The sequence below is a fragment of the Lissotriton helveticus genome, chromosome 1_1, assembly GCF_964261635.1.
Source record: "Lissotriton helveticus chromosome 1_1, aLisHel1.1, whole genome shotgun sequence".
NCBI classification, from domain to species: domain Eukaryota; kingdom Metazoa; phylum Chordata; class Amphibia; order Caudata; family Salamandridae; genus Lissotriton; species Lissotriton helveticus.
Window position 1 is genome coordinate 1,266,763,467 of NC_136057.1, and position 21,400 is coordinate 1,266,784,866.

Genomic DNA, 21,400 nt, shown 5'->3' on the forward strand with positions numbered 1-21,400 from the left:
TATTTTTTTGTTTATAAAAAAAACTACCAGTATTTAATTTAATACCTAAAATACATAAAAACAGTGAAAAACTACTGGGAAGACTGATTATTGCTACACAAAACAGTATGTTTGAGAATGTATTTAAATACATTGACTACTTTCTGAATCGCAAAGTAGCAACTTTACGCTTACATTAGGGACACTGCAGATTTTTTGTGTTCAATTTTTGATGTAAGGTGGGAGAAGGACTGTGCCTATCGACCCTTGATGTGTCTACACTAGCATTAGGTACAATGATGATTTGGCAGCTACACATCACTACTTAAGAATGAGACCCATCAAGTTTACACAGCATAACAAGATGATACTTGAAATGATGGAATGGTGCTTAAGCAGAAAATGTTTTTATTCAATAATTAGGTTTGTCAACAACTGAGAGGAACAGCTATGGGCACCTACTTCGCCCCCAACTATGAAAATATGGATATGGACTGGTGGGAGGAGCAGGTGCTCGGGGCAGTAGCATGGAACACTGGTCAGAATATATTGCCCTTTGGATCAGATTAATTGATGATCTTTTCATGTTATGGAAAGGCACTGAAAGTGAAACTAAGCAATTTATAACAGAAATTAACAATGATTTAAATGTGAAATTCAAGGGCAAAACCAGTAGTACCAATATTGAATCTTTAGATGTACTGATTTGAATGGGGGGGAAATCGGAGACCACCATATATAGGAATCCCACAGCAGGGAACACTATTCTCAACATCAGTAGCTTTCACCCTGCCCCTTTAATCCCCTTCGGGGAATTCAGCAGAGCTAGAAGGGTATGCAACACTGATAAAGAATACACTAAGGGGAAACACATATGACAGCACTCTTCACACAGATGGGATATCCATACAGTATATTGAAGGGAGCATCTATAAGAGCAAGAGCACAGAAAAGGGAGACAGCCCAGTTCACATAAAAAACCCTAAGAAGAACATAGAGAACCAGACACACAGATTCATTACCACCTATAACTTAGAACAGCAAAAGGTTCAACAAGTCCTACAGAAACATTGACATCAGATTAAGGAGGACCCAGTTATAAATCAGACAGTAGCCAATGGCCCCCAGATTACATATAGAAAGTCCAAATCATTAACAGACCATCTAGTCAAAAGTACCTTTGAAGCTAAAACTGCAAAGAAAACATGGCTCACGCCTAGAGAGGACTTCAGTAAATGCTCAAAGTGTAAAGCATTCAAGCATGGCGAGGACATGTCTTACATCAAAACCCCATTTAACAAATCCATTAAAATCAGAGGCAACCTGACACGTAAGAGTAATTATGTAGTCCATGTACTTAATTGTCCATGTCCAAAATTGGACTTAGGCAGCACTACTATACCCTTAGACAAACGCATACTCTAACACATCAGAGCAGTCAATAACAATGACAGCAGTTATACAGTCGACATTTTGAGAAATTCCACACAACTGACTCCACTAAGCTGAGGTGCAGCTGTATAGCTCAAATCCCAAGGAACAAAAGAGGGGGACATAGAGAGAAAGAACTCCGTAAGCTGGAAACATACTACATTATGGAGCTAGATAGAAAGCCACCATATGGCTTTAACATGAACGAGGAGATGCACATATGCCTATATTAAATGCCTGCAAACCTGTTAGCACTTTCCCTGGCAACGTAAATACACACTTCTGAATATAAGAATGTTTAAAATGTAGGAGCTTTATGTTAGTTTGACATTATGAGTTTGCACTGTTTTGAATGTACACATTTGAACACAAGTTTTCTTTTATTATTCACTTGCGCTGAATGTATCAGATACTGTTCGGGGTCTTGACAGATTAAATCTTTCCTGGCCAAGAGCCCATTGGGATGGTTTATTACTGATTTTTAACGCGATTGAAGCACAGTGCATCGTTTAGACTCTCCCACTTGAGAACTTTGATTGGATTCTCATGTGTGTTAGGCTCAATGGGGTCATTTATCATATTCACTGATTATTCTGCCTTCTATATGATTAGTCATACAGTGTGGTTTCTCCTATATTCAGACGGAGTAATCATAATTACTGTTAAAATGTATTGGAACATTAGAAATTTAATAACAGTGTTATAATGGCATCTGGGATGCATTGGATGCAGATATAATGCTAAGTACCCGAAAGTACACTATATGCCGACACAGTGACCTAATGAATTAGCCAGCAGTCAGCCTAAACCCTGTCCCAAGATCGGACTTGTTTTTGTAATTGCTCCCTGGAATATGACAATAAGGATATCGAGGTTGACCCTATAAACCATTTGTTTACTATTAAGCATGTCCCCTGAAGATTGTATTACCTGGCTATGACTTACTGTACATATATATGAGCACTACGGAAAACACATTCGCTGATTTTCAGGTTCTACGATGGTGACTGTAATTAACTTTGTAGTTTCGATATCCCTTCATTTGTTTCTGTGCTTAATGATCATGTGATGATATAAACACGAAGAAAAAGTCACTCGTTGTCGTGATCAAGGTTGTATGTTAACAACTGAAACACGTTGACTGAGACTCGTGTTTCTCAATAAATTACATTTTGGGATCCATATGCCTGGAGTGCCGCTCTCCTTCTTTACTGGAGAAACGGAAGTGCAATAATGGTGAGGTGCTTGTGGACGCCCAGGATCAGCAGCACCACTAGCGATACAGCAGCACGCCAGCGGGTGCATTTTGGAGGGAATATATACATATATGTGTAACATATAAAACTTCTACCTCTTCCTTTCCCTCCACGTTCTGTCTCAACCAATACCTTTTTGTCTACTATGGACTCCCAAACATGCTTTCCAGAATCTTCCCACTTTTCTATCCAATTTATCAAACTAACAGGCGCATATGTCCACCTTTCCCAATAACATCTCACATAAAATACTCATCTTCAATTAATCTATCCATATTCAAACCACCATACTAATACATGAGATCTCAAGATCACAAATATAACACCGGTAACACAACTAATCCTGCTAGGACAAGGTAGCACATATTACTAACCTATTCACGTCTATCCTTGGTTTCAGGAGCTGAGTGCTGCTCACTGCAAACACTTCAATACCTAATCAAGTGTGGTAAGTGCCAAATAAATCCAATTTTCTATTACAGTTTATTTTTAGGACATACTGCTAACCTTAAAGTCTAGGAGTGCACCTTACGGAAATATTTACAGTAAACAACATACATTTAAAATAAAAAAGAATAACATTTACTGGGTATATACCCATTCAATCAGCAGAAAAATGAAAAAAATACAAGAAATAAAATAAACTCACAGAAAAGGGCATCACAGTGCAAAGGGGGATCAGGAAGAAGCCTGAAGAAAAGAGTTAGGGTGTCCAATTGGCATGGAACAGGAGCTTAGAATGCAAGATTGCAACATTTGGAATCAAGGTTGTTATATTGGATGATGCTATAACTGAAGTAGCCCAGGGCCCATGTGGTTTTCTGCTTGATACACAGGAGGCTGCATGGTAGTCACAATACAATGCGGTGGAGCACAAGCTACTGTAAAGCAGAAGGTGATCAGGAAGCCAGGGTAGATCAAATAAATTAAGAATAAGGCATTCCATTTTAGGAGAATCGGAAACCAATTCTACATCAAACTGAAGTATACCTTTGCCATTGTATAACTGCTTTGAAGTCTGGTGAATGCAAATACCTAAGTTCAGAACCTGGAAGCATCCAAAAAGATTTGATCAGTTTGAGCGAGAAAAACTGAATCTCACAGGAGTTTGCAATATGAAAAACATCAAGTTAAAGCGTGACAGTAATTAATAGGAAAGCGAACCTGAGCAAGCCATTTTCACAGCAACACACAGAGAAACATGCAATGAGACAAAGTTAAACTGAATGGAGAAATACTTTGTGCACAGAAGGACAAGTTCCATTTAATAAGGTTGCAGGACGTACCAGTTTTATCCACTCCTTAAGAAAGTCACAAAGCATGGGGAATGAAACCACCTGGCAAAACCCTCCTGTTGAACATCTACAAAGGAAAGGAAGGAAGCACTCAGACCCCAAATGCGTGGCAAGGGTGTTAAAACACAGAGCCTGCTTCACAAATTCCTACCCCACTCGTGGAGGAGGACCTGCAGTTGTGGAGGAGCCTCCGCACTCAAGGCAGAATCTTCGCAATGAGAATTCTCATTGCAAATTTTCTGCCCTGAGCGCGGAGACTCCTCCACGACCTCTGGGCCTCCTCCACACTTGTGGAGGCCTTTTGTGAATCAGGCCCACAGTGATTTTGGCTAAGGTCACTGCGAGATCAAAGACGACTTTCAAACAGGTGTGCCCACACCTGGCACTTGCATGGTACTGTACTCCTCATGAAGCATGGCTATATCTGTGCCACACAAGGGAGGGTGTACATAATGGTAGGTAACTTTGGCGGAAAAGATACAACCTTTTGTAATAGCATTACTGGAGACACTTGAAGAAACTTGTAATATACTGTCTTTTTGTATCAATGAAAAAGTCTGATCAGACTTTAGTCAATCAGGAAAAAGGCACTGATATTAGGTGAAAATGGAATTAAAAATGTTCAAAGCCTATGTGAGTGCAATTTTCACAATATGACAGAAACCTCCAAGTAGGAAAAAAGCCACGAATCAACAAAGAAACTGTGTTGCGTTAACAAAGCAAATACATCAAAGATCACACACTGCGTTTCATTTACAACCTGTGTGTAATGTTGCATGTGCAGTAAAAAGGACTACTTGATGCTCCATCGCCAAAACCTCATGGGAACTTAAATGGAGCAATTTAATCATCCACGAAATGCAATGGACCTGATGACTAGCTCGTCCATGCAATGGCTACCAAGAAAAGCACATGAAAACCAGTGGCTGAAGGGGGATGACCCAGATTCAACTTCTTCTCTCCATTTGACTTCTTGCTGTACTTTGTTAAAGAATTGATAGCAATGCCAGCTGAAGCTGTCTGTGGCCAGACCTCAATATGTCTATAATATCTGGAAACATGGGCTAAATCAACTGAACTGTGTAGCAGCAACCAAACATCCTGTATAATGAACAAACACAGCTGGCTTTCAAGCATGCTATCCTTCTGAGCCTTCAGACAAAAGCACTGTCTCTGAAAATGCGGCTCTACAAAATGTTGCACAACTACAACTTCTGTGTCTGTGTTGATTCCAGAGGAAATCCCCCTCGTTGAGCGAGCAGGGTGTGTGGCAAGTAGAGTTTCATAGGGTCAGAGCTTAAGCTACCTGCGTAAGACAATAACACTGTTTCAAAAAGCAGGAAGTGATGGCAGGGTCCTGTCACATGACTGACGTTTGCATCACAATGATAGTAGGTAAGTAACTTTATTTGCTTGGTTGATTAAAACCTTTGCAAGGATGCACATACAAAAATATACAGTACAGTATCACAATGATAGAGGAAAGATACAATGTGTTATTTCAAATAGAAGGTGCCATGCAGGATCATTAGATAGTAGTGTACACAAGCCTGATAATCATCTGCGTCGCTCATTGGCTTTGTGAAGAATGCTTGACGCATGTATGTGTATTTGCAATTTAGGCAAACAAGCCAAGTGATCTCCGACTATGAATAGACCTTTGTAAAACTCTCTGGGCTACTGCCAGGCATGCCCATGTCAAATACACTATTGTTCAATGTAAAAAAGTCCCTTCCCTGTGTAATGTAGCATCTGTTTTAGTTAACAGCTAAAAGACTATTGCTGGATCGCCCTATAATTTCCGCCTGCCTTGTGATGTTTACTATTGTACAATGACTTATATTTTCATTCAGGTTCTCTACTTTCCATTGATGGTGACCGGACACAGCACATATGGAAATTCTGTAATTTTAATACTGGTAATGTGTTAGTGGCACGGTATGTTTGCATCATAGTGTCATTTTTGGGGATGGAAATTAATATTCTGCAAAGGTCTCTTACCTGCACCAGTTGCAAAAGATAATGCAGGACGTCGTCATCTGGTAAGGTCTCCAGTTTTTGAACTGCCATTCCGCGCACATTTTCATCCGAGAAATTGCAATCCAGAAGTTGCATGGTTAGTCCAACATCCAACACGCTTTGATCCCAAGCATCCCTTTTTGTTAACAACTGATAAGTCTTCTCCACAATTTCTTGTTGGCCCCACTTTACGGAGCTAAGCAGCTTGGGATACGCCTTGGGGTGTTTGATACTTTCGTATCTGAAGTGCCATAACAATTCCTTATCCTCTGGGGTAAGTGGGTTAAGTGGGTCTGTAGCTACAATCTCTTCTAGCTGTTTGCGGAGCTGGTTTGGCATTTCCGTGCGGACCCGATCTCCTTCAGGGTCTGTTGTTGCTCTATGCTTAGGCAAGGCAATCGGGTGGCAATATTTGTCTAGGACAATAGAGATAGCCATGGATGTCTCTTTGTCAGGGTTTGTAGCGGATGTCAGTTTGTCAGCATTGATACTGCCCTGTTCCTCTCCTTTCCCTGGGATTTTCCACATATGGAGTACATAATCTCCTTGCCGCAAAAGGAAACGGTGGTCTATTAGCAAAAGATTCACATAATACAGAAGCTGGTTCTTGTATTTGTAGTCTGTAGCCGCAGAATCGCGCGGCTGCAGGCCGGTCTTTGTGGACAATGGCGGTGCTTTACCACAATATATCTGAAGATTCAGGAGAGCACCTTTGGGCAAATCTCTAATTTTTATATCAAATTCAAGCCACGTATTCCATAGTACCTCTTCCAAGAAAGGCTTGCTAGGGGTCCTCTTCTGGGCTAGAAGTTGCTGCCCATGTTGTATATTGGCTTCAACAAAGACAGTAAGTTCAGTGTTTCTTGGCAGCACCGGCACATCAATGCCCAGGATTTTAACCCTAAATTTTCTGTTGCAGTCCCACAGGGAGATTGTGAACACTTTCTCATGGTCTTTCCCTTCAATTGTCAACTGCTCATGAAACCCTGTGACTCCTGTGCAGTCATCAACGAGGGGCCACTGTTCCTTCTCAACTTCATCTAGAGCCGGGTCCGGGGGAGACTCCAGAACAAGGTGGATTTCTTCCCCGTTTTTCAGGCACTGCCTGATCCAGTGAAAGTCCTTGATTGGAGTGTCACCTATTATATACTCATCTCTGCCACAAACACGAAGCACAAAATCCAGCTCACTCCGCTCCTCGGAAATGTCGAGCAACAACTTCTTTTTAGCCATTTTTGCAAAGAAACTCTGCAGGATCACGTCCGGAGTGTCATCAATCGACACTTTGATGGTCTGACTGGTTGTTCCTTTGTGCAGGATTATGAAAATGTTATTGGTCATTATCTTGTTCAGCAAATATTCAGGCAGCGGCTTGGACGTGACCCAGGGGTCCATTGAATACAGCGTGGGGTCACGTTTCGTCAGTTCGATCACGCGTGGCGTCAGCAGCCTGCGGCGGGTAAATTCCAACTCGTCGTCATGGACGTTGCTGACGTCGGTGACGTCAGAGCCGATCAGGTAGTTCAGCTGCCTCTGGAACTCCAGGGTGCCGTCTCGTGTGCTCTGCTTCTGGACAACGTGGATCCTGCCTTTGTCTTTCTGCAGCACCTTCCAGTACAGGATACAATCCAATGTCTGAATGACCTGGTGTCGGTCATAAATTTCATACCACTGCCCTTTCTTTTGATAGTGAAGGAGACAGAGGTCTGGGGAAAATTTGCGGTAAAAGTCTGCGTTGAGACTGGTCTCGATAGCACGCAGCCAGACCTGCGCCTTCATCTGCTCCACTGTGCAGTTCCCGGCGACGTCGAGAAGCATCGTCTCCTGGGCCTTTGTCAGTTTATCAGTTGTGGGAAGAATAAATTCTATCTGGACGAGTTCCATGGACGATAAATGGCTGGCTGCAGTGTGGGGCTTCATTTTCCTTCTGCGGCGTTTGTTTTCTTCTCTCAAAACAACGGGCTGTTCACAGTTTTCCTGCTCCATGCCAGAAGCAAGCTAAACAAATAGACAATGGTGAAAATCACATGATATGGTTCTAAAACACACAGGGATGAACAACATTAGAAATGGATTCTATCCAAATTATAGTTATCTGCAGCAAACTTGGTTAACGTGAAAACGAGATACATAGCATTTAAATCATGGGTATTAGCATATATGATAGGAATATTTCCTGAGGCCTTCTATTTTAATATACCTACCACTGAGAGTGATCCACATTCACAATCTATTTAGGCTTTCGGCCTCCACTTAGTGGTATCTCTTCTTGACGTAATCTTTGCAGTTTTTGTATGTAATCTATTTGTCATTATTTTTTTTTTATTCTTATACTTTTGTATTTAATGATTACCGTTAAATACTAAGTGGTTTCTCTTCTTGACGTAATCTTTGCAGTTTTTGTATGTAATCTATTTGCCATTATTTTTTTTTATTCTTATGCTTTTGTATTTAATGATTACCGTTAAATACACATGCTGTATACTTAACAATACATCTATCTGTACACTTTTCTCTTTTAACTGTTCATTTTTAGGTGAACTTCATGAAAGGTTGGAAAGTGTTGCCTCTTTGCTGACCAGAAAGTTGAAAAGTCATAAGGAAGGCACCATTTTCAAAACCTTGTTATAGTTTCAGGCGCAGGGGTAGTGCAGTTTGGGGAATTTCACTATAGATGAGAGCTCTCTCAGTAAAATTACAAAGCTCAGAGGAAAGCAGGACAGCTAAAGTGAAAGCACACAACCGCTGCAGGGGACCGGTGAGCATAGACGAGGTCACCCTGAGCTGCCATAATCCAGAGTGCTATGCCTCCACCAATCCCAGGTGGTAAAGTGAAAATGGACTTAATAGAAATGATTTTGATAAGCGACACAGTAAGGGCGATGTGGACCCTCGTGCAAGCAAGAAAAAGCAGCCCCTCCTACTCCTAGTTCAGTAGTAGAATACAACCAAAATGGGGATGCAGAGTATTCCTTCGGCCACTGCACCTGTTGCTGCACTATTGATAGCTACCCCCTGCTTTCACAGCAGCCCTAACATAAGACCTGCCGGAAATAAGGTGGAGTAGTAAAAATCTTTGGCGATTCGATTACCAGACATTTGTAATATTCCACCATATTTAAACATCAACAGTAAATACTCTGAGACCTCACAGTATTCATCAGCAATGTTTAACTCCAGCTAAAGACTGGTATAAAATGCACAGAAAATATGCTGAATGTACCTCTGTGTATCATTATCCTGCATCTTTTCCAGCAAAGCTCTGAACACAGCAAAACAAAGATTCCTGCAATGAATGCATTAATCCAATGAGCCAACAGGCCCAACATAACTAGTGAACGCAACATGCGTTTGAGCCCACTTTGCATGGCCTCGGGGCATGTAGTGAATGAATACCCACCAAGTTTGGTGATAAATCTTCTTTATTCCTCAAGATATGCAGTACAGATAAAAAGGTGCTGCCAGCTTGTAAACGAACTCCAGACTGACCAGCACTCCACACACAAGCATAGTGACATACACACATTCTATGCATGACCTACAACAGTTCTATCATTGCTAAAGAAGCACTTCTAAAAATAACATTATAAGCATTACTACACATCCTCCTCCTAAAATAATAAAAAAACAAAATCAACTTAAAGAATTATTTACAGACAAAATCATTTAAAAATCTTGGAGTAACAACACTTCTACCACTTCTGGTAAGAACAAGAGGTTGCAAACTCTCAGCGACAGGAGGATTGTGATCACATTGAATTAGAGAAGAAGATGGCACAGAACTAGGCTCTTTACCAACGTTCTGAGGTTCTTCGACCAAAGACTCAGATCCAGGAAATGGAGTTGAAGACTGACTAACAATATTGTCACCGTCAGAGGGAGTTGAAGACTGACTAACAATATTGTCTCCGTCAGAAGAATCTGTGCTGGAATCCAAGGACACAACTGGAGTCAACCACCAAAAGTCACCACACACATCCCCCTTCTTGTTTTTACAAGGATCAGACCCTCTGGCAAAAGCAATCTTACTCATGTGATGAATGGAACCATCATCTAACAAGACGGTATTACGCATTACTTTAGTGATTGTCTTGGGATCAGAAAATCTAGGTTGTAACTTCCCAATTTTCTTGGAAGATTTAACTCTAACCAATTGGCCAACTTCAACGTGAGTATCTTTAGTACCATGTTTTCTATCATAATATAATTTGCTTTTATCCTGAGATTTGCAAATATTCTCTGTGACCTTGTCAGAATTCCAAGCATACTCTTTGCTTCTCCCCATCCACACAGGATTTAATTTGGAATACGGAAATCTGCCTCTCATTAAACCAAATGGACTTTCACCACACGTTTCATGAATAGTGATTCTATAAGACCATAACATTTTGTCAAGTTCGCCATACCAATTTTTTCTGTTCTTGTTGGCTAATTGCAAGGTTCCTTTAATAACCCTGTTGATCCTTTCTACAACAGAATTGCCTTGGGGATGATAAACAGCAGAAAATCTTTGCTTGATACCAGATGATTCCATAAATACCCTCATGGTATCAGATTTGAACTGAACGCCGTTGTCAGTTAGAATAGAAGCAGGAAGACCTTCTCTGATAAAACACTCATCCAAAAATGATATAACAGTTTCAGTGTTGACTCTGTTAACTACTTTCAATTCGATCCATCTGGAGAATAGATCTACTAAGACTAAGATGAACTTGATAGAATCATCTTGCCACACAATAGGTCCCATAATATCTAATGCTAATTCCTCCCAGGGTAATTTGGGACACCTAAGTGAGGACACTGGGGGATTAAGCGTTTTTTGACTTTTGTCAGAACACTCACATTGCACACAGTCTCGAACAGACCTTTCGATCTCCAAGTCAATGCCTGGCCACCAGTACAAGGCTTTTATAATTCTTTTTGTTCTGGATATTCCAGGATGTCCCTCATGGCCCAAAGAGATAATTTTTTGGCGTATTCCTAACGGTGGTATGAGTTTGTCACCACGACATAAGAAATCACCGTCAAGACTGAGTTCATCTTTGACCTCCCAGAATGGCTTCAATTGACTGTCAGTTTTAGTTAAGACAACCCAACCTTGGTTGACTTTTATTTTAACTGTTTCAAGAACATTATCCTTGCCAGAAGCTGAATTCCACTCATCCTTTGATAAGCCATGAGGATCAGAAAAAATTCCAGCAACACAACAATCATTCCAAGAGTTCAAATCAATTTCCTTCATTGGTAAGGGTAATCTACTTAAGAAGTCAGCGACCACATTCTTTGCACCAGGTACATACTGAATAGTGTAAATGAAATCTTGGAGTCTCATGGATAAACGAGCAATCCTGGCTGAAGCTCTGGACAAACCTTCCGTAGTGAGGAGCTTGGTCAGAGGTTTATGGTCTGAACGTAAAATAAACTGTTTACCCCAAATAAATTTACGAAAGTGCTCCATTGCCCATACCACAGCAAGCGTCTCACGCTCGATCACAGAGTACTTTTCCTCACAAGGTGACAATGATCGTGAAGCGAAGGCTATGACAATTTCATCACCTTGTTGAGAAATCTGTGAGAGAACACTCCCCAAACCAACTCCACTAGCGTCAGTGGTCAAATAAGTTTTGGCGCACGGGTCAAAACCTTGTAGCATAGGCGCATTCACTATGGCATATTTGATTTCTTTAAATGCAGCACTACATTTCTCATCCCAAACAAAAGGTGATTTGTTCTTCATGAGAACACGCATGTGAAATGTTTTCTGTGAAAACTGATTAACAAATTTAGAGTAAAATTCAGCTAAACCAAGAAATGATCTGAGTTCATCCTTGGACTTAGGTTCAGGTGAATTCACTATTGCTTCAACTAATTTTGTTTTAGGTCTTATCCCTTCATCACAAATTTCATGACCTAAATACGTAACAGAGCTCTTTGAAAACTTGCACTTGCTGAGCTCCCCAACCAAACCATTATCAGCTAAAACCTTAAGAACTTTTCTCAGGAGATTGTCATGGTGATCTTTATCCTTTCCCATAATTAAAATGTCATCCTGGAAAAAGATTACCCCTTTGATGTTTCCAAAAAGGTTGGTCATTAGCCTCTGAAATACTGCCGCAGCAGAGGCTAAGCCAAACGGCATTCTTTTAAATCGAAAACATCCAAATGGAGTAGCAAATGATGTAAGATGTCTACTTTCTGGATCAAGAACAACCTGATGATAAGCTGCTGATAGGTCCAAAGTGGAAAAAACTTTTGCATCTTTGGTTAAGGACAACATTTCATCAATGCGTGGAAGTGGATATTGATCAACCAAAATTTGACTGTTCAAATATCTCAAATCCACACATAAACGGGCCTTGCCATTGGCCTTGCGTGCGACGACTAATGGCGAAACCCATTCAGCTGCTTCAACAGTCTCAATAATATTAGCATTTAACAATTTATCAAGTTCGGATTTAACCTCATCCCTAATGATGAGAGGAATATTCCTGGCTTTGTGAATTTTAGAAATAGCATTGTCTTTAAGTCTGATTTGATGTGTAAAACCTTTCAGCTTGCCAATAGTGCCAGTAAATACAGAAGGAAACTCAACAATCACCCATTTCTTGGTGTCTTCACTTATGCAGGAAACCAACACTTGTTCCTTGCTATTGGGATCCAAAATTATGTGTAGACTTTTTTGATCCCTCCAACCCAACACTGAAGGACCATCCTTCGACACATACAACTTGCAAGTGGCATGCATACCTTTAAACTTGAAAATTAGTAGTCTGAACCCTAAAATCTCTATTGTGTTGTCGGTATAACTAACAGGTGAGATATCAGAAGGTTCCAACCAACTTCCAATTTGGTTAACAAATTTCTGATCCCAAACATTCTTGTTCACAATAGTATAGGGTGACCCAGAATCTGCAGCAAGTTGCGTCATGACTCCACCTAATGAGACTTGGCATAAGGGTTTACTAGAATCAATATCAGAAATGTTCAATACTACCTTTTTTTTAACTGCATTTTGTACAAGTAGAACTTCTTCATCAGAAGATGAGGTACAATCCTGTGCTACCTCTTGAATGCAAGCAATCTTACCTTTTGAATTTTTAAAGACTTTTCTTTTACAGACCTTAGCAAAATGCCCCATAACCCCACAGTTCAGACATTTAGTGTTCTTAGCAGGACACTTAGGATAATGAGCAAGGTGAGAATGACTACCACATCTATAACACACAGGTTCAGAGGTTTTCTTATAGTCAAAATTTTCTTTTTTAGCATTAGTAGACCTGAAATCTTTGTTACTTCTAATAAAAGATTTCCCTTCAGAAATTTTGTTTACGATTTCAGTTTCCTTTTTCTCACTGGAAAGAGAAGCCTTTGCGCAACGTTCTGAGAGTTCAGCTTTTTTAACCATGGCGATAATTTCTTTCAAAGTTCCATCACCTTCAACCCATAGTTTATTCTGAATGGTTTTAGTTTTAGTGTACATGACAACTTGATCTCGAATAAGATCATCATGAAGTTGAGCAAATTTGCACTTAACAGCTAATTTTCTAAGTGCGGAAACGTAATCCTCAACTGATTCGGATTTATTTTGCTTGCGTTGAAAGAAGGAATGTCTGGTGACAGCAATGCAAACACAAGGAGAGAAATAATCATCGATATCCAAAAGTGCTGAATTGAAAACATCAATGTCACCAGCAGATCTATCAGTCTTGTCCAACTGATTGTAGATTCTTAATCCTTCAGGGCCAAGACCTAATAATAAAATCCTTTTTTTTCTTTCAGGAGTGAAAGGTCCACTAACATCTTCAAGATTTGCAACATAGTTCAAGAAATATTCTTTCCAATCTAACCAAGCAACAGGAGGATCACCAGGAACAACTAAAAATTCTCTTGGAGCATTTAGGTTCAGGCCATGTACAGGCTTTTCACCAGAAGAAATGGCACTGTTAGTGTCAGGCATAATGACACAAACCCAGAAAAAAATAATATATGTAAATATCAATGTATATCTGTTTTATCTTATTGAGGAAAGATACAAAAATTATTGCAGGCAGCACCTTACTTGAATTTGATATTGTCAAAATAAATAATACTGATAAACGTTTATAAATACCAGAAAACAGCAATTGCCAGAGTCCAGAATCAAATCGGTGTGAAACGCGATGAAAATGAAGAAAAATCGGCATAAAACCAATCTAAAATGGGCGCCGACGTGACCTTACGTGGGGTCGTACCCACAATTCAATGCGCGAGTACCCACAATTCCATGCGCATGTAGTAGTGATGAGCAGTGCACTGACGCGCGATGACAAAGGAAGGTTCTGCAAGATGCCGCGACGTTCAAACTCACTGGAGCGGGAGCTAACACGCTGTAGCGGTTTGTGAAACGGTGGCGTTTGAAAGATGCAGAGTGGGTAGGAAGCTAAAATAAAGTGGTTTTCTTCATTTTTTTTTTGAAAAGATAAATGAAAGTCTCACCGCACTAAGGCACAGCTGTTTTGAAGAGAAACGAATAGTTTTCTTTGAAACGAAGAGTTTTCTTGAATCCAGGATAACAAATGTAGAGTTGTATGAAGCAGGATATCAATTTCATTAGAAAATTGCCAGTTTCCCTCGTCGCCAAATTTGTAGTGAATGAATACCCACCAAGTTTGGTGATAAATCTTCTTTATTCCTCAAGATATGCAGTACAGATAAAAAGGTGCTGCCAGCTTGTAAACGAACTCCAGACTGACCAGCACTCCACACACAAGCATAGTGACATACACACATTCTATGCATGACCTACAACAGTTCTATCATTGCTAAAGAAGCACTTCTAAAAATAACATTATAAGCATTACTACAGGGCACTTTGCTGTGACAGAGGAGGGCGCAGACACTTGTGCGCCCCCTTCTGTAATAGTGAAAGCGCTGGTTCACATACAGTGCCAGTGCTTTCTCAATAGGGCGTTCCCTCATTTGAATGGGAGCATGGCCCCATGCAAATGAGGGAATCCTTTTGCGTCTGCACCTGGGCCGTATTATAGACGCAGGCGTAGAGGCAAAGAAGCTGTCAGGGGGCGCACTGTCAGTGCGCTACCTAATGACAGCCCTCTGGAGGTGGGAAAGGGGTCCTATGGCTAATACAGATAGCTCTAGCACACATATAGCACCAGCCCTATCCCCAGAGGGTGTTCCCTCATTTGAAATGGGGCATGGTCCCATGCAAATGAGGGAATCCCTTTGCCCATGTGCTTGTGCTGTATATTGTTGACGGGACGCAGAGGCAAACATGGCTTTAGAAGGCGTGCTGAAAGTGCGTGACTAAAAGGTAGTGCACTTTCAGTGTACCTTCAAAAAGGCGCCCTCTAAAGGGATGAAAGGGGGTTCAATGGACCCCCCAGACATCCCGGTGCACGAGGGTGCAGTCACTCACTGCACATGCCTGCAAGGGGATCCCTCTCCCCTCTTAAAAGTGCAGGCGGGTTGCAGCCTGCACAGTGAAACACGGGGCAGTTGCTTCAAAGCCGCTCCATATGCCACTTAAATGCGATGCCACTAGGGCAGCATGACTTTGTGGCCCCCCTGAGGGCAGCTCATTCAATGGAATAGGGCCCATTTTCCCTGTTTGTGCCCGGCACACCTGCTTTGAGGAACGCAGTGTCGCAAACAGGGAAAGTGCTGCCTATGTTTACTAGGGCCCCATATATTTTTTCAACACACGGCCTACTGAGTGTGGTGCACGGTATTGGCCAGAAAGGAACAGGTAACACCACATCACTCTCCATGATCAGATGCAAGAAGGAGACAGGGGATGATGCCAAATATGCATAAAGTGTGCCAGAATGACATAATAATACAACTCGAAATCTATTGCAGCTAGTCAACCAACCAGGGCAATTTAATCATAAGTGTTTGAAAACTAATAAAAAAATGTCCATTGCAGAAGGATAGGGACATTCAATGAGAAACAGTAACTCAGATAGGAGCACCATCTACATCATTGCCTTACGATTTGCTAGAGAAGTATGAGTCTAAGTAAAAATATCCCTCTGAATAGGAAAACCCATATTTGCCCTATAAGAGCTGCTGCCTGCTCCAACACTTATCTAAGAGATGTTATTTTGTTTATCCCCACCCTTATGGATTGTATTAGATTGTTTTTGCAGTTACATTTTGTATTTTTGCACCATTTAATGAATCTTAACATCAGAAATGTACTACGACTAGAATAGTCGTACAGTCATCACGCAGGCCACACTGATGTTAAGTATTGTGTTTCCAAATTACACTTTGCTAGGAAATTGCACAATATCACTATAATTAATGCGATTATTACTCTTAACAGATAACTTTATGCACATCCTATCAGTTGTCTTACATAAATGTAAAAACGTCCAATGGGAGGTTTTACTCAAACAGTCAATTCATCAGAATACATTAATCCAGCATGTCTTTAGTTAACATTTATAAAGATGTACAATCCTTTATTTGACGTTTGTGTTCAAATCTTACATATACTCACGTGAATAGCTAACGTGTTTCAAGGAGAAGCTTCTTTTTCAAGACAGGAGAACGAATTAGGTAGGTTTACATGCTCTGCTCTTGGAGTAGTTTTTCACAGCTTATCAAAGGCAGAACTGACAGGGGGCCAGCTGTAGGCAACCTAATGCTAATTATCCAATAGAGCGTAGGACAGGAAAAGTGTAAGAAACTGTATTATTGGTTGAGGGAGGTGAAATCCCTACTCATGCAACAAACACAATCCTTGTCACTAAACTAACTTGTGTTTAACCCTCTGTTAGATTGGCACAAAAGCAGTCAGGCTTAACTTGGAGGCAATGTGTAAAGTATTTATGCAGCACACAAACAGTAATGAAGTGAATACACAACACAAGAAAATCCAATCCAAACCAATTCAAAATATATAGATTAACTTGTAATAAATAAAAAGATACCAGAATAACAAAAACCCAATCAGTAGAACTGAATGTTTTAAAAGTTTTTATTGAAAATAGAGCTTAGAAGCAGAAAGCGCCACTCATGGTCATCTGGTCACTCTAGACCCCTCGGTGGGAGGAGTCACAAGTTCAGACCGGCTATAATGGACCGTGATGGAGAGCAGGTTAGTCAGCTGAAGACTTACCTTCTCAAGTCTGGCGCAAAGAATTCTGTTCACATTGGAGGAGGCCACGAGGAAGAGGCTTTCAGTACAAAGAGCAGGTCAAGCATTGCACTGGTATTGCTATAGCGCGCAGATCCGGACATCACTGGAGTGTTGCGCTCGTGGTCATTGCAGGCTCTCCTTGCTGTAGAGTTAAATGTAAGCCTGGTGCTGGCAGTTGTAGCTGAAGTTGGTGCAAAGAACAGTTCTTACTGGAGCTGTTCACTGGCGGTTGTGACGGGCAGTAGAGTTTCGGCACGAATTTGCCAGTTTGCGAGGATCCCAAACCTCAAGATTTTCACCTTCTCTACTTGGAGGAACTTCCAATGATGCCTGTCAAGGAACCAGGACTTCAGGGGCACCTTTATGGGATCAGGACTCACTCCAGCAGAGTTCAGCATCAGAGCTCAGGCAGATACAGGCAGGTCCAGTTGCAGCTGGGAAGTTGCAGGGAGGCTTCTAAAACTGGTTGTGTCACCACTGACCATGCAGGAAGTCAGTCAACTGACCTTTGGATAGCCTGGGAGCAAGGCAAGCAGGTCCATAAATTGTTCTCCACCAGGCCTCTCATAATGAAGGCCATACAAAGTTAGAACATTGGGCTGGTAAAAATGCCTGAAAATAAATGTGCTTGGATGTATGTCATTACAACGCATGCTTTACTATGCGTCCTTGACCACTCAATGCCTTTACCAAGCATTGCCTTCACCACTCAAGTCATAACCACGCATATGTCTTTACCATGCATGCCTTTACAACAAATAAATGAATACATATCAGATAAGTTTATATATATATACACACACACATACATATATATATATATTCACTGAAAAAACCATAGGTTATAGACCATATATAGTTAGGAATTAGCATTTACAAAACCTTGAAAATTCACTGAAAAAACCATAGGTTATAGACCATATATAGTTAGGAATTAGCATTTAAAAAACCTTATTTTACTCACACAAAACCATTGAAATTCCATATATAGTTAGTTGCAGTAACTATATATCGCGCACCCGCAATCCACTGCTGATCATGTCACATATTACATCATTCATGACATGGTCAGTGACATCACTGATGACATCATCTAGTGTCTGTGTGTTTTTGTAAAGTTTAAATATGTTTTACATATTGAAGAATGAGTGGATGTATGGAAGACTGAGTGTGTGTGTGGCTGGCTGGGAGGTGTGTGACTGTGCATATCAATGTGTACTTGTATCAGTGATTGTATAAGAGAGTAAGTATGTGTTAGTTTATGTGTGAAAAGTATGGTGTTCTGTGTTTAACTGTATAGATGAGGAAATCGAAGTGTGATTGATTCTTCACAGGACTGACTAGGTGTATGAGTGCATATGATAGTGTTGTAATAATGAGTGACTGTATTTATGAGTGATTGTATGGGTGAATGAGTGAATGTGTGTGTAGACGTAGGAATCAGTGAGTGCGTATGTAGTAACTGGTATTGGTGTGTCATGATGTCATCACTGATGTCATTTGAGATGTCATCAGTGATGTCATCAGTGATGTCATTTGAGATGTCATCAGTGATGTCATCAGTGATGTCACTGACCATGTCATGAATGATGTAATATGTGACATGATCAGCAGTGGATTGCGGGTGCGCGATATATAGTTACTGCAACTAACTATATATGGAATTTCAATGGTTTTGTGTGAGTAAAATAAGGTTTTTTAAATGCTAATTCCTAACTATATATGGTCTATAACCTATGGTTTTTTCAGTGAATTTTCAAGGTTTTGTAAATGCTAATTCCTAACTATATATGGTCTATAACCTATGGTTTTTTCAGTGAATTTCATAGGTTTTTTAATAGCAAATCTTTATAAAAATAATACATTTTAAATCTAATTTTATATTTTATAATTTTTTTATTTTTTTTTAATATTATTTTTAGTGCGCTCCCGGGGCGCGGACAGGTGAACGCACGGGTAAGCGCAATCTGGCGGCGCGCCCCGAGGCGCGTACTAATGCGCGTCCCGGAAGCGCTATTGTCGAGAACGAAAACAACATCGTGACGTATCGCGTAGCCGCCACGCCTTGCGTCATAAGACACGTATCGCGTAGCCGCGAGATGCGTCTTATGACGCACCGCGTAAGCGCACCCGGAAGCGCATACGATCGCGCAACGTAAGCGCCCCGATGCGCTTACGATACACGCCCGGGACGCGCCCCGGGCGCGTAGCGTAAGCGCGTCAAACCATGTGACTTTAAAATAACACTTTTCATTGGTTCAGAACTTTTTTTTTTCCAAATTGTGTGAAACCCACCCATTTCTCTCACTATTGCTTTGTACTTGGAGAGAGCAAGAGCTGTTGTGTCTACTCTATCTCCTACTTTTCTGATCTCCAGCAATGGCTGCAAGAGAGTCATCCAGCAGTGATTCAGAGGGATTTTTGGATGAGGACCCTCCTCAGCAAAAGAAAAAAACCCATTTCATTTGGAAATTTTACGACATCCCAGAAGGACAGAAAAAAGTGAACGCTCCCAAAGTAACATGCAAAATATGTGGGAGTAGTTTATCCAGAGGCAATCCTCTGAAAAAATATAGTTTTGGCAATGCCAATTTGATCCGGCATGTCAAAAGAAGACACCCTAACAACTTTGCCAGGGAGAGTGTCAGAGAGCTGGCACGGAATGTACCAACAGATGGCGGCAGCACCTCCACTGGTGGAGCAACACCTTCGGGACCACCCCGTGGAAGAATGATCCCTAACATTCAGCCGGTGTTTGCGGGCATCAAATTTTTGTGCGCAGAGTGTGACGAACTGCTCTGCTATGGGGAGCAGAGTGTTGAACTGATTGCCCTAAAGAAACAGCAACACCGCTGCTCTTCCAGTCCCTAAATTTTCAATTTTTTTTGCTCCTGTTGAGCAGTTTTGGAATCCTTGTTTTTGTTTTTCCCTTGAAAAAAATACAAAAAAAATATAAAATTGTTTTAAAAAGTCTAAAAAAATATAAAACAAAAAAAACAAAAAAAAAATATATATAAAACAACAAAATGAAAAAAAAAGTTCTTTTCAGAACTACCTCCAATTTTTAAAAAGAAGCTTTATTTTTTTTAAAGTCTGTCATTTTTTTTTTTTTTTTTTTTTTTTTTTTTTTTTTCTCGGTGCAACTGGCCCAGAGCACGTGCGCTCGGCCTCTTTTATTGATGCTGTGTCACATGACCTGTGACATCAGTGGTGGGTGGGTGTTCAGTGTAGTTACAGGCTCAGCACTAGAATGCTGACTTGTGCTGGGCATTACATCCCTCCCCAAATTGGTTAAAAATTAAACCAAACATGAAAAGTCCAAACACCTGTGGGGGAAAGAAAACACAGAAAATAACATTGGACTTGCGCTTTCAAAAAGAGTCTCTTTGGCTGCTTGCAAGCCGCAGGCAGTATAGTTCTTGCGTTTTGAATTAGCAGTTCTTGGTGGCACGGTTTTTAGTTGTTCGGCGGGTTCATTCTTTCTCTGTCGGCTGTTCTCAGCCCTGCCTTTTGCTTTGTTCTCTTGGTGACGAATGGTTCAAGAGAGATGGATGACGTGGTTGTTGTTTGCCTTCTGGCTTCTTTTCTCCAAGCTGGTTGCGTGTTGTTTCCAGGCAGGCTTCAGTGTGTTTCTTAGCAGGTGAATAGAGTAGGTGCGAACATCCCTCTCACTAGGATGCCCCTCTCGCCGGTTTTCTTCTGCCACAAGATGTCCGGGAGGACCTCTTTGCCAGGTTTCCACTGGACTGGTGTTTTTGGTCGCGTTGCTCTACCATAGCCTTCGGGCCGTGAGCAGGGCGCTCCACGAACCTCACCGTCGTGTCCTAGTTCCACCTGAAGGTTGAGTTGTCGACTCTCTTCATTGCTCTCGAGGCTTTCATCCTTTTGGGTCCTGCAGACGTGCTTCTGTAGATCTGTCTCCCGTGTGGGACTTGCTGCCACCAGAGTTCCTTGAGGCCTCTTCTTGGGTTGCCACGGGTCGGTGTGGAGTGGTCAGTTCATCCGCTGGATGTGTGAGCACTCTCGCCATTCGATCTTCCGCCAACCCCAGAGGTAGATGTCTTCAACAGTCTATCTTGCTCTCTTCTGCGTTCGCCATGTGGATGGATGACTCGTCAGTGGTTGTCTTTGGTCTGCTCTGCCGGTGCTCTTACCAGGCTTGTTCTCCATTGCACTCCGGTGTTCCAGTGCCTGTCACCTTTCTTCTTTTCTTAGTGGCGGTGGCCACTCTGTTCTTTCTTCATTCTTCTTAGCTTGACAGTCGTGCCACTCTG

The 21,400-nt window shown here is 41.2% G+C and overlaps 1 protein-coding gene across 1 annotated transcript in view; it reads right to left on the reverse strand.

The window, feature by feature from the left end:
* The window catches only part of PIK3CG (phosphatidylinositol-4,5-bisphosphate 3-kinase catalytic subunit gamma), a 142,954-nt gene that overhangs the window by 105,327 nt on the left and 16,227 nt on the right, over positions 1 to 21,400 (reverse strand). Inside the window, exon 2 of the mRNA XM_078680336.1 lies at positions 5,963 to 7,978. Coding sequence (XP_078536462.1) covers positions 5,963 to 7,966 — 2,004 coding nt within the window. The 5' untranslated portion in view covers positions 7,967 to 7,978. The remainder of the gene's footprint in view (positions 1 to 5,962; positions 7,979 to 21,400) is intronic.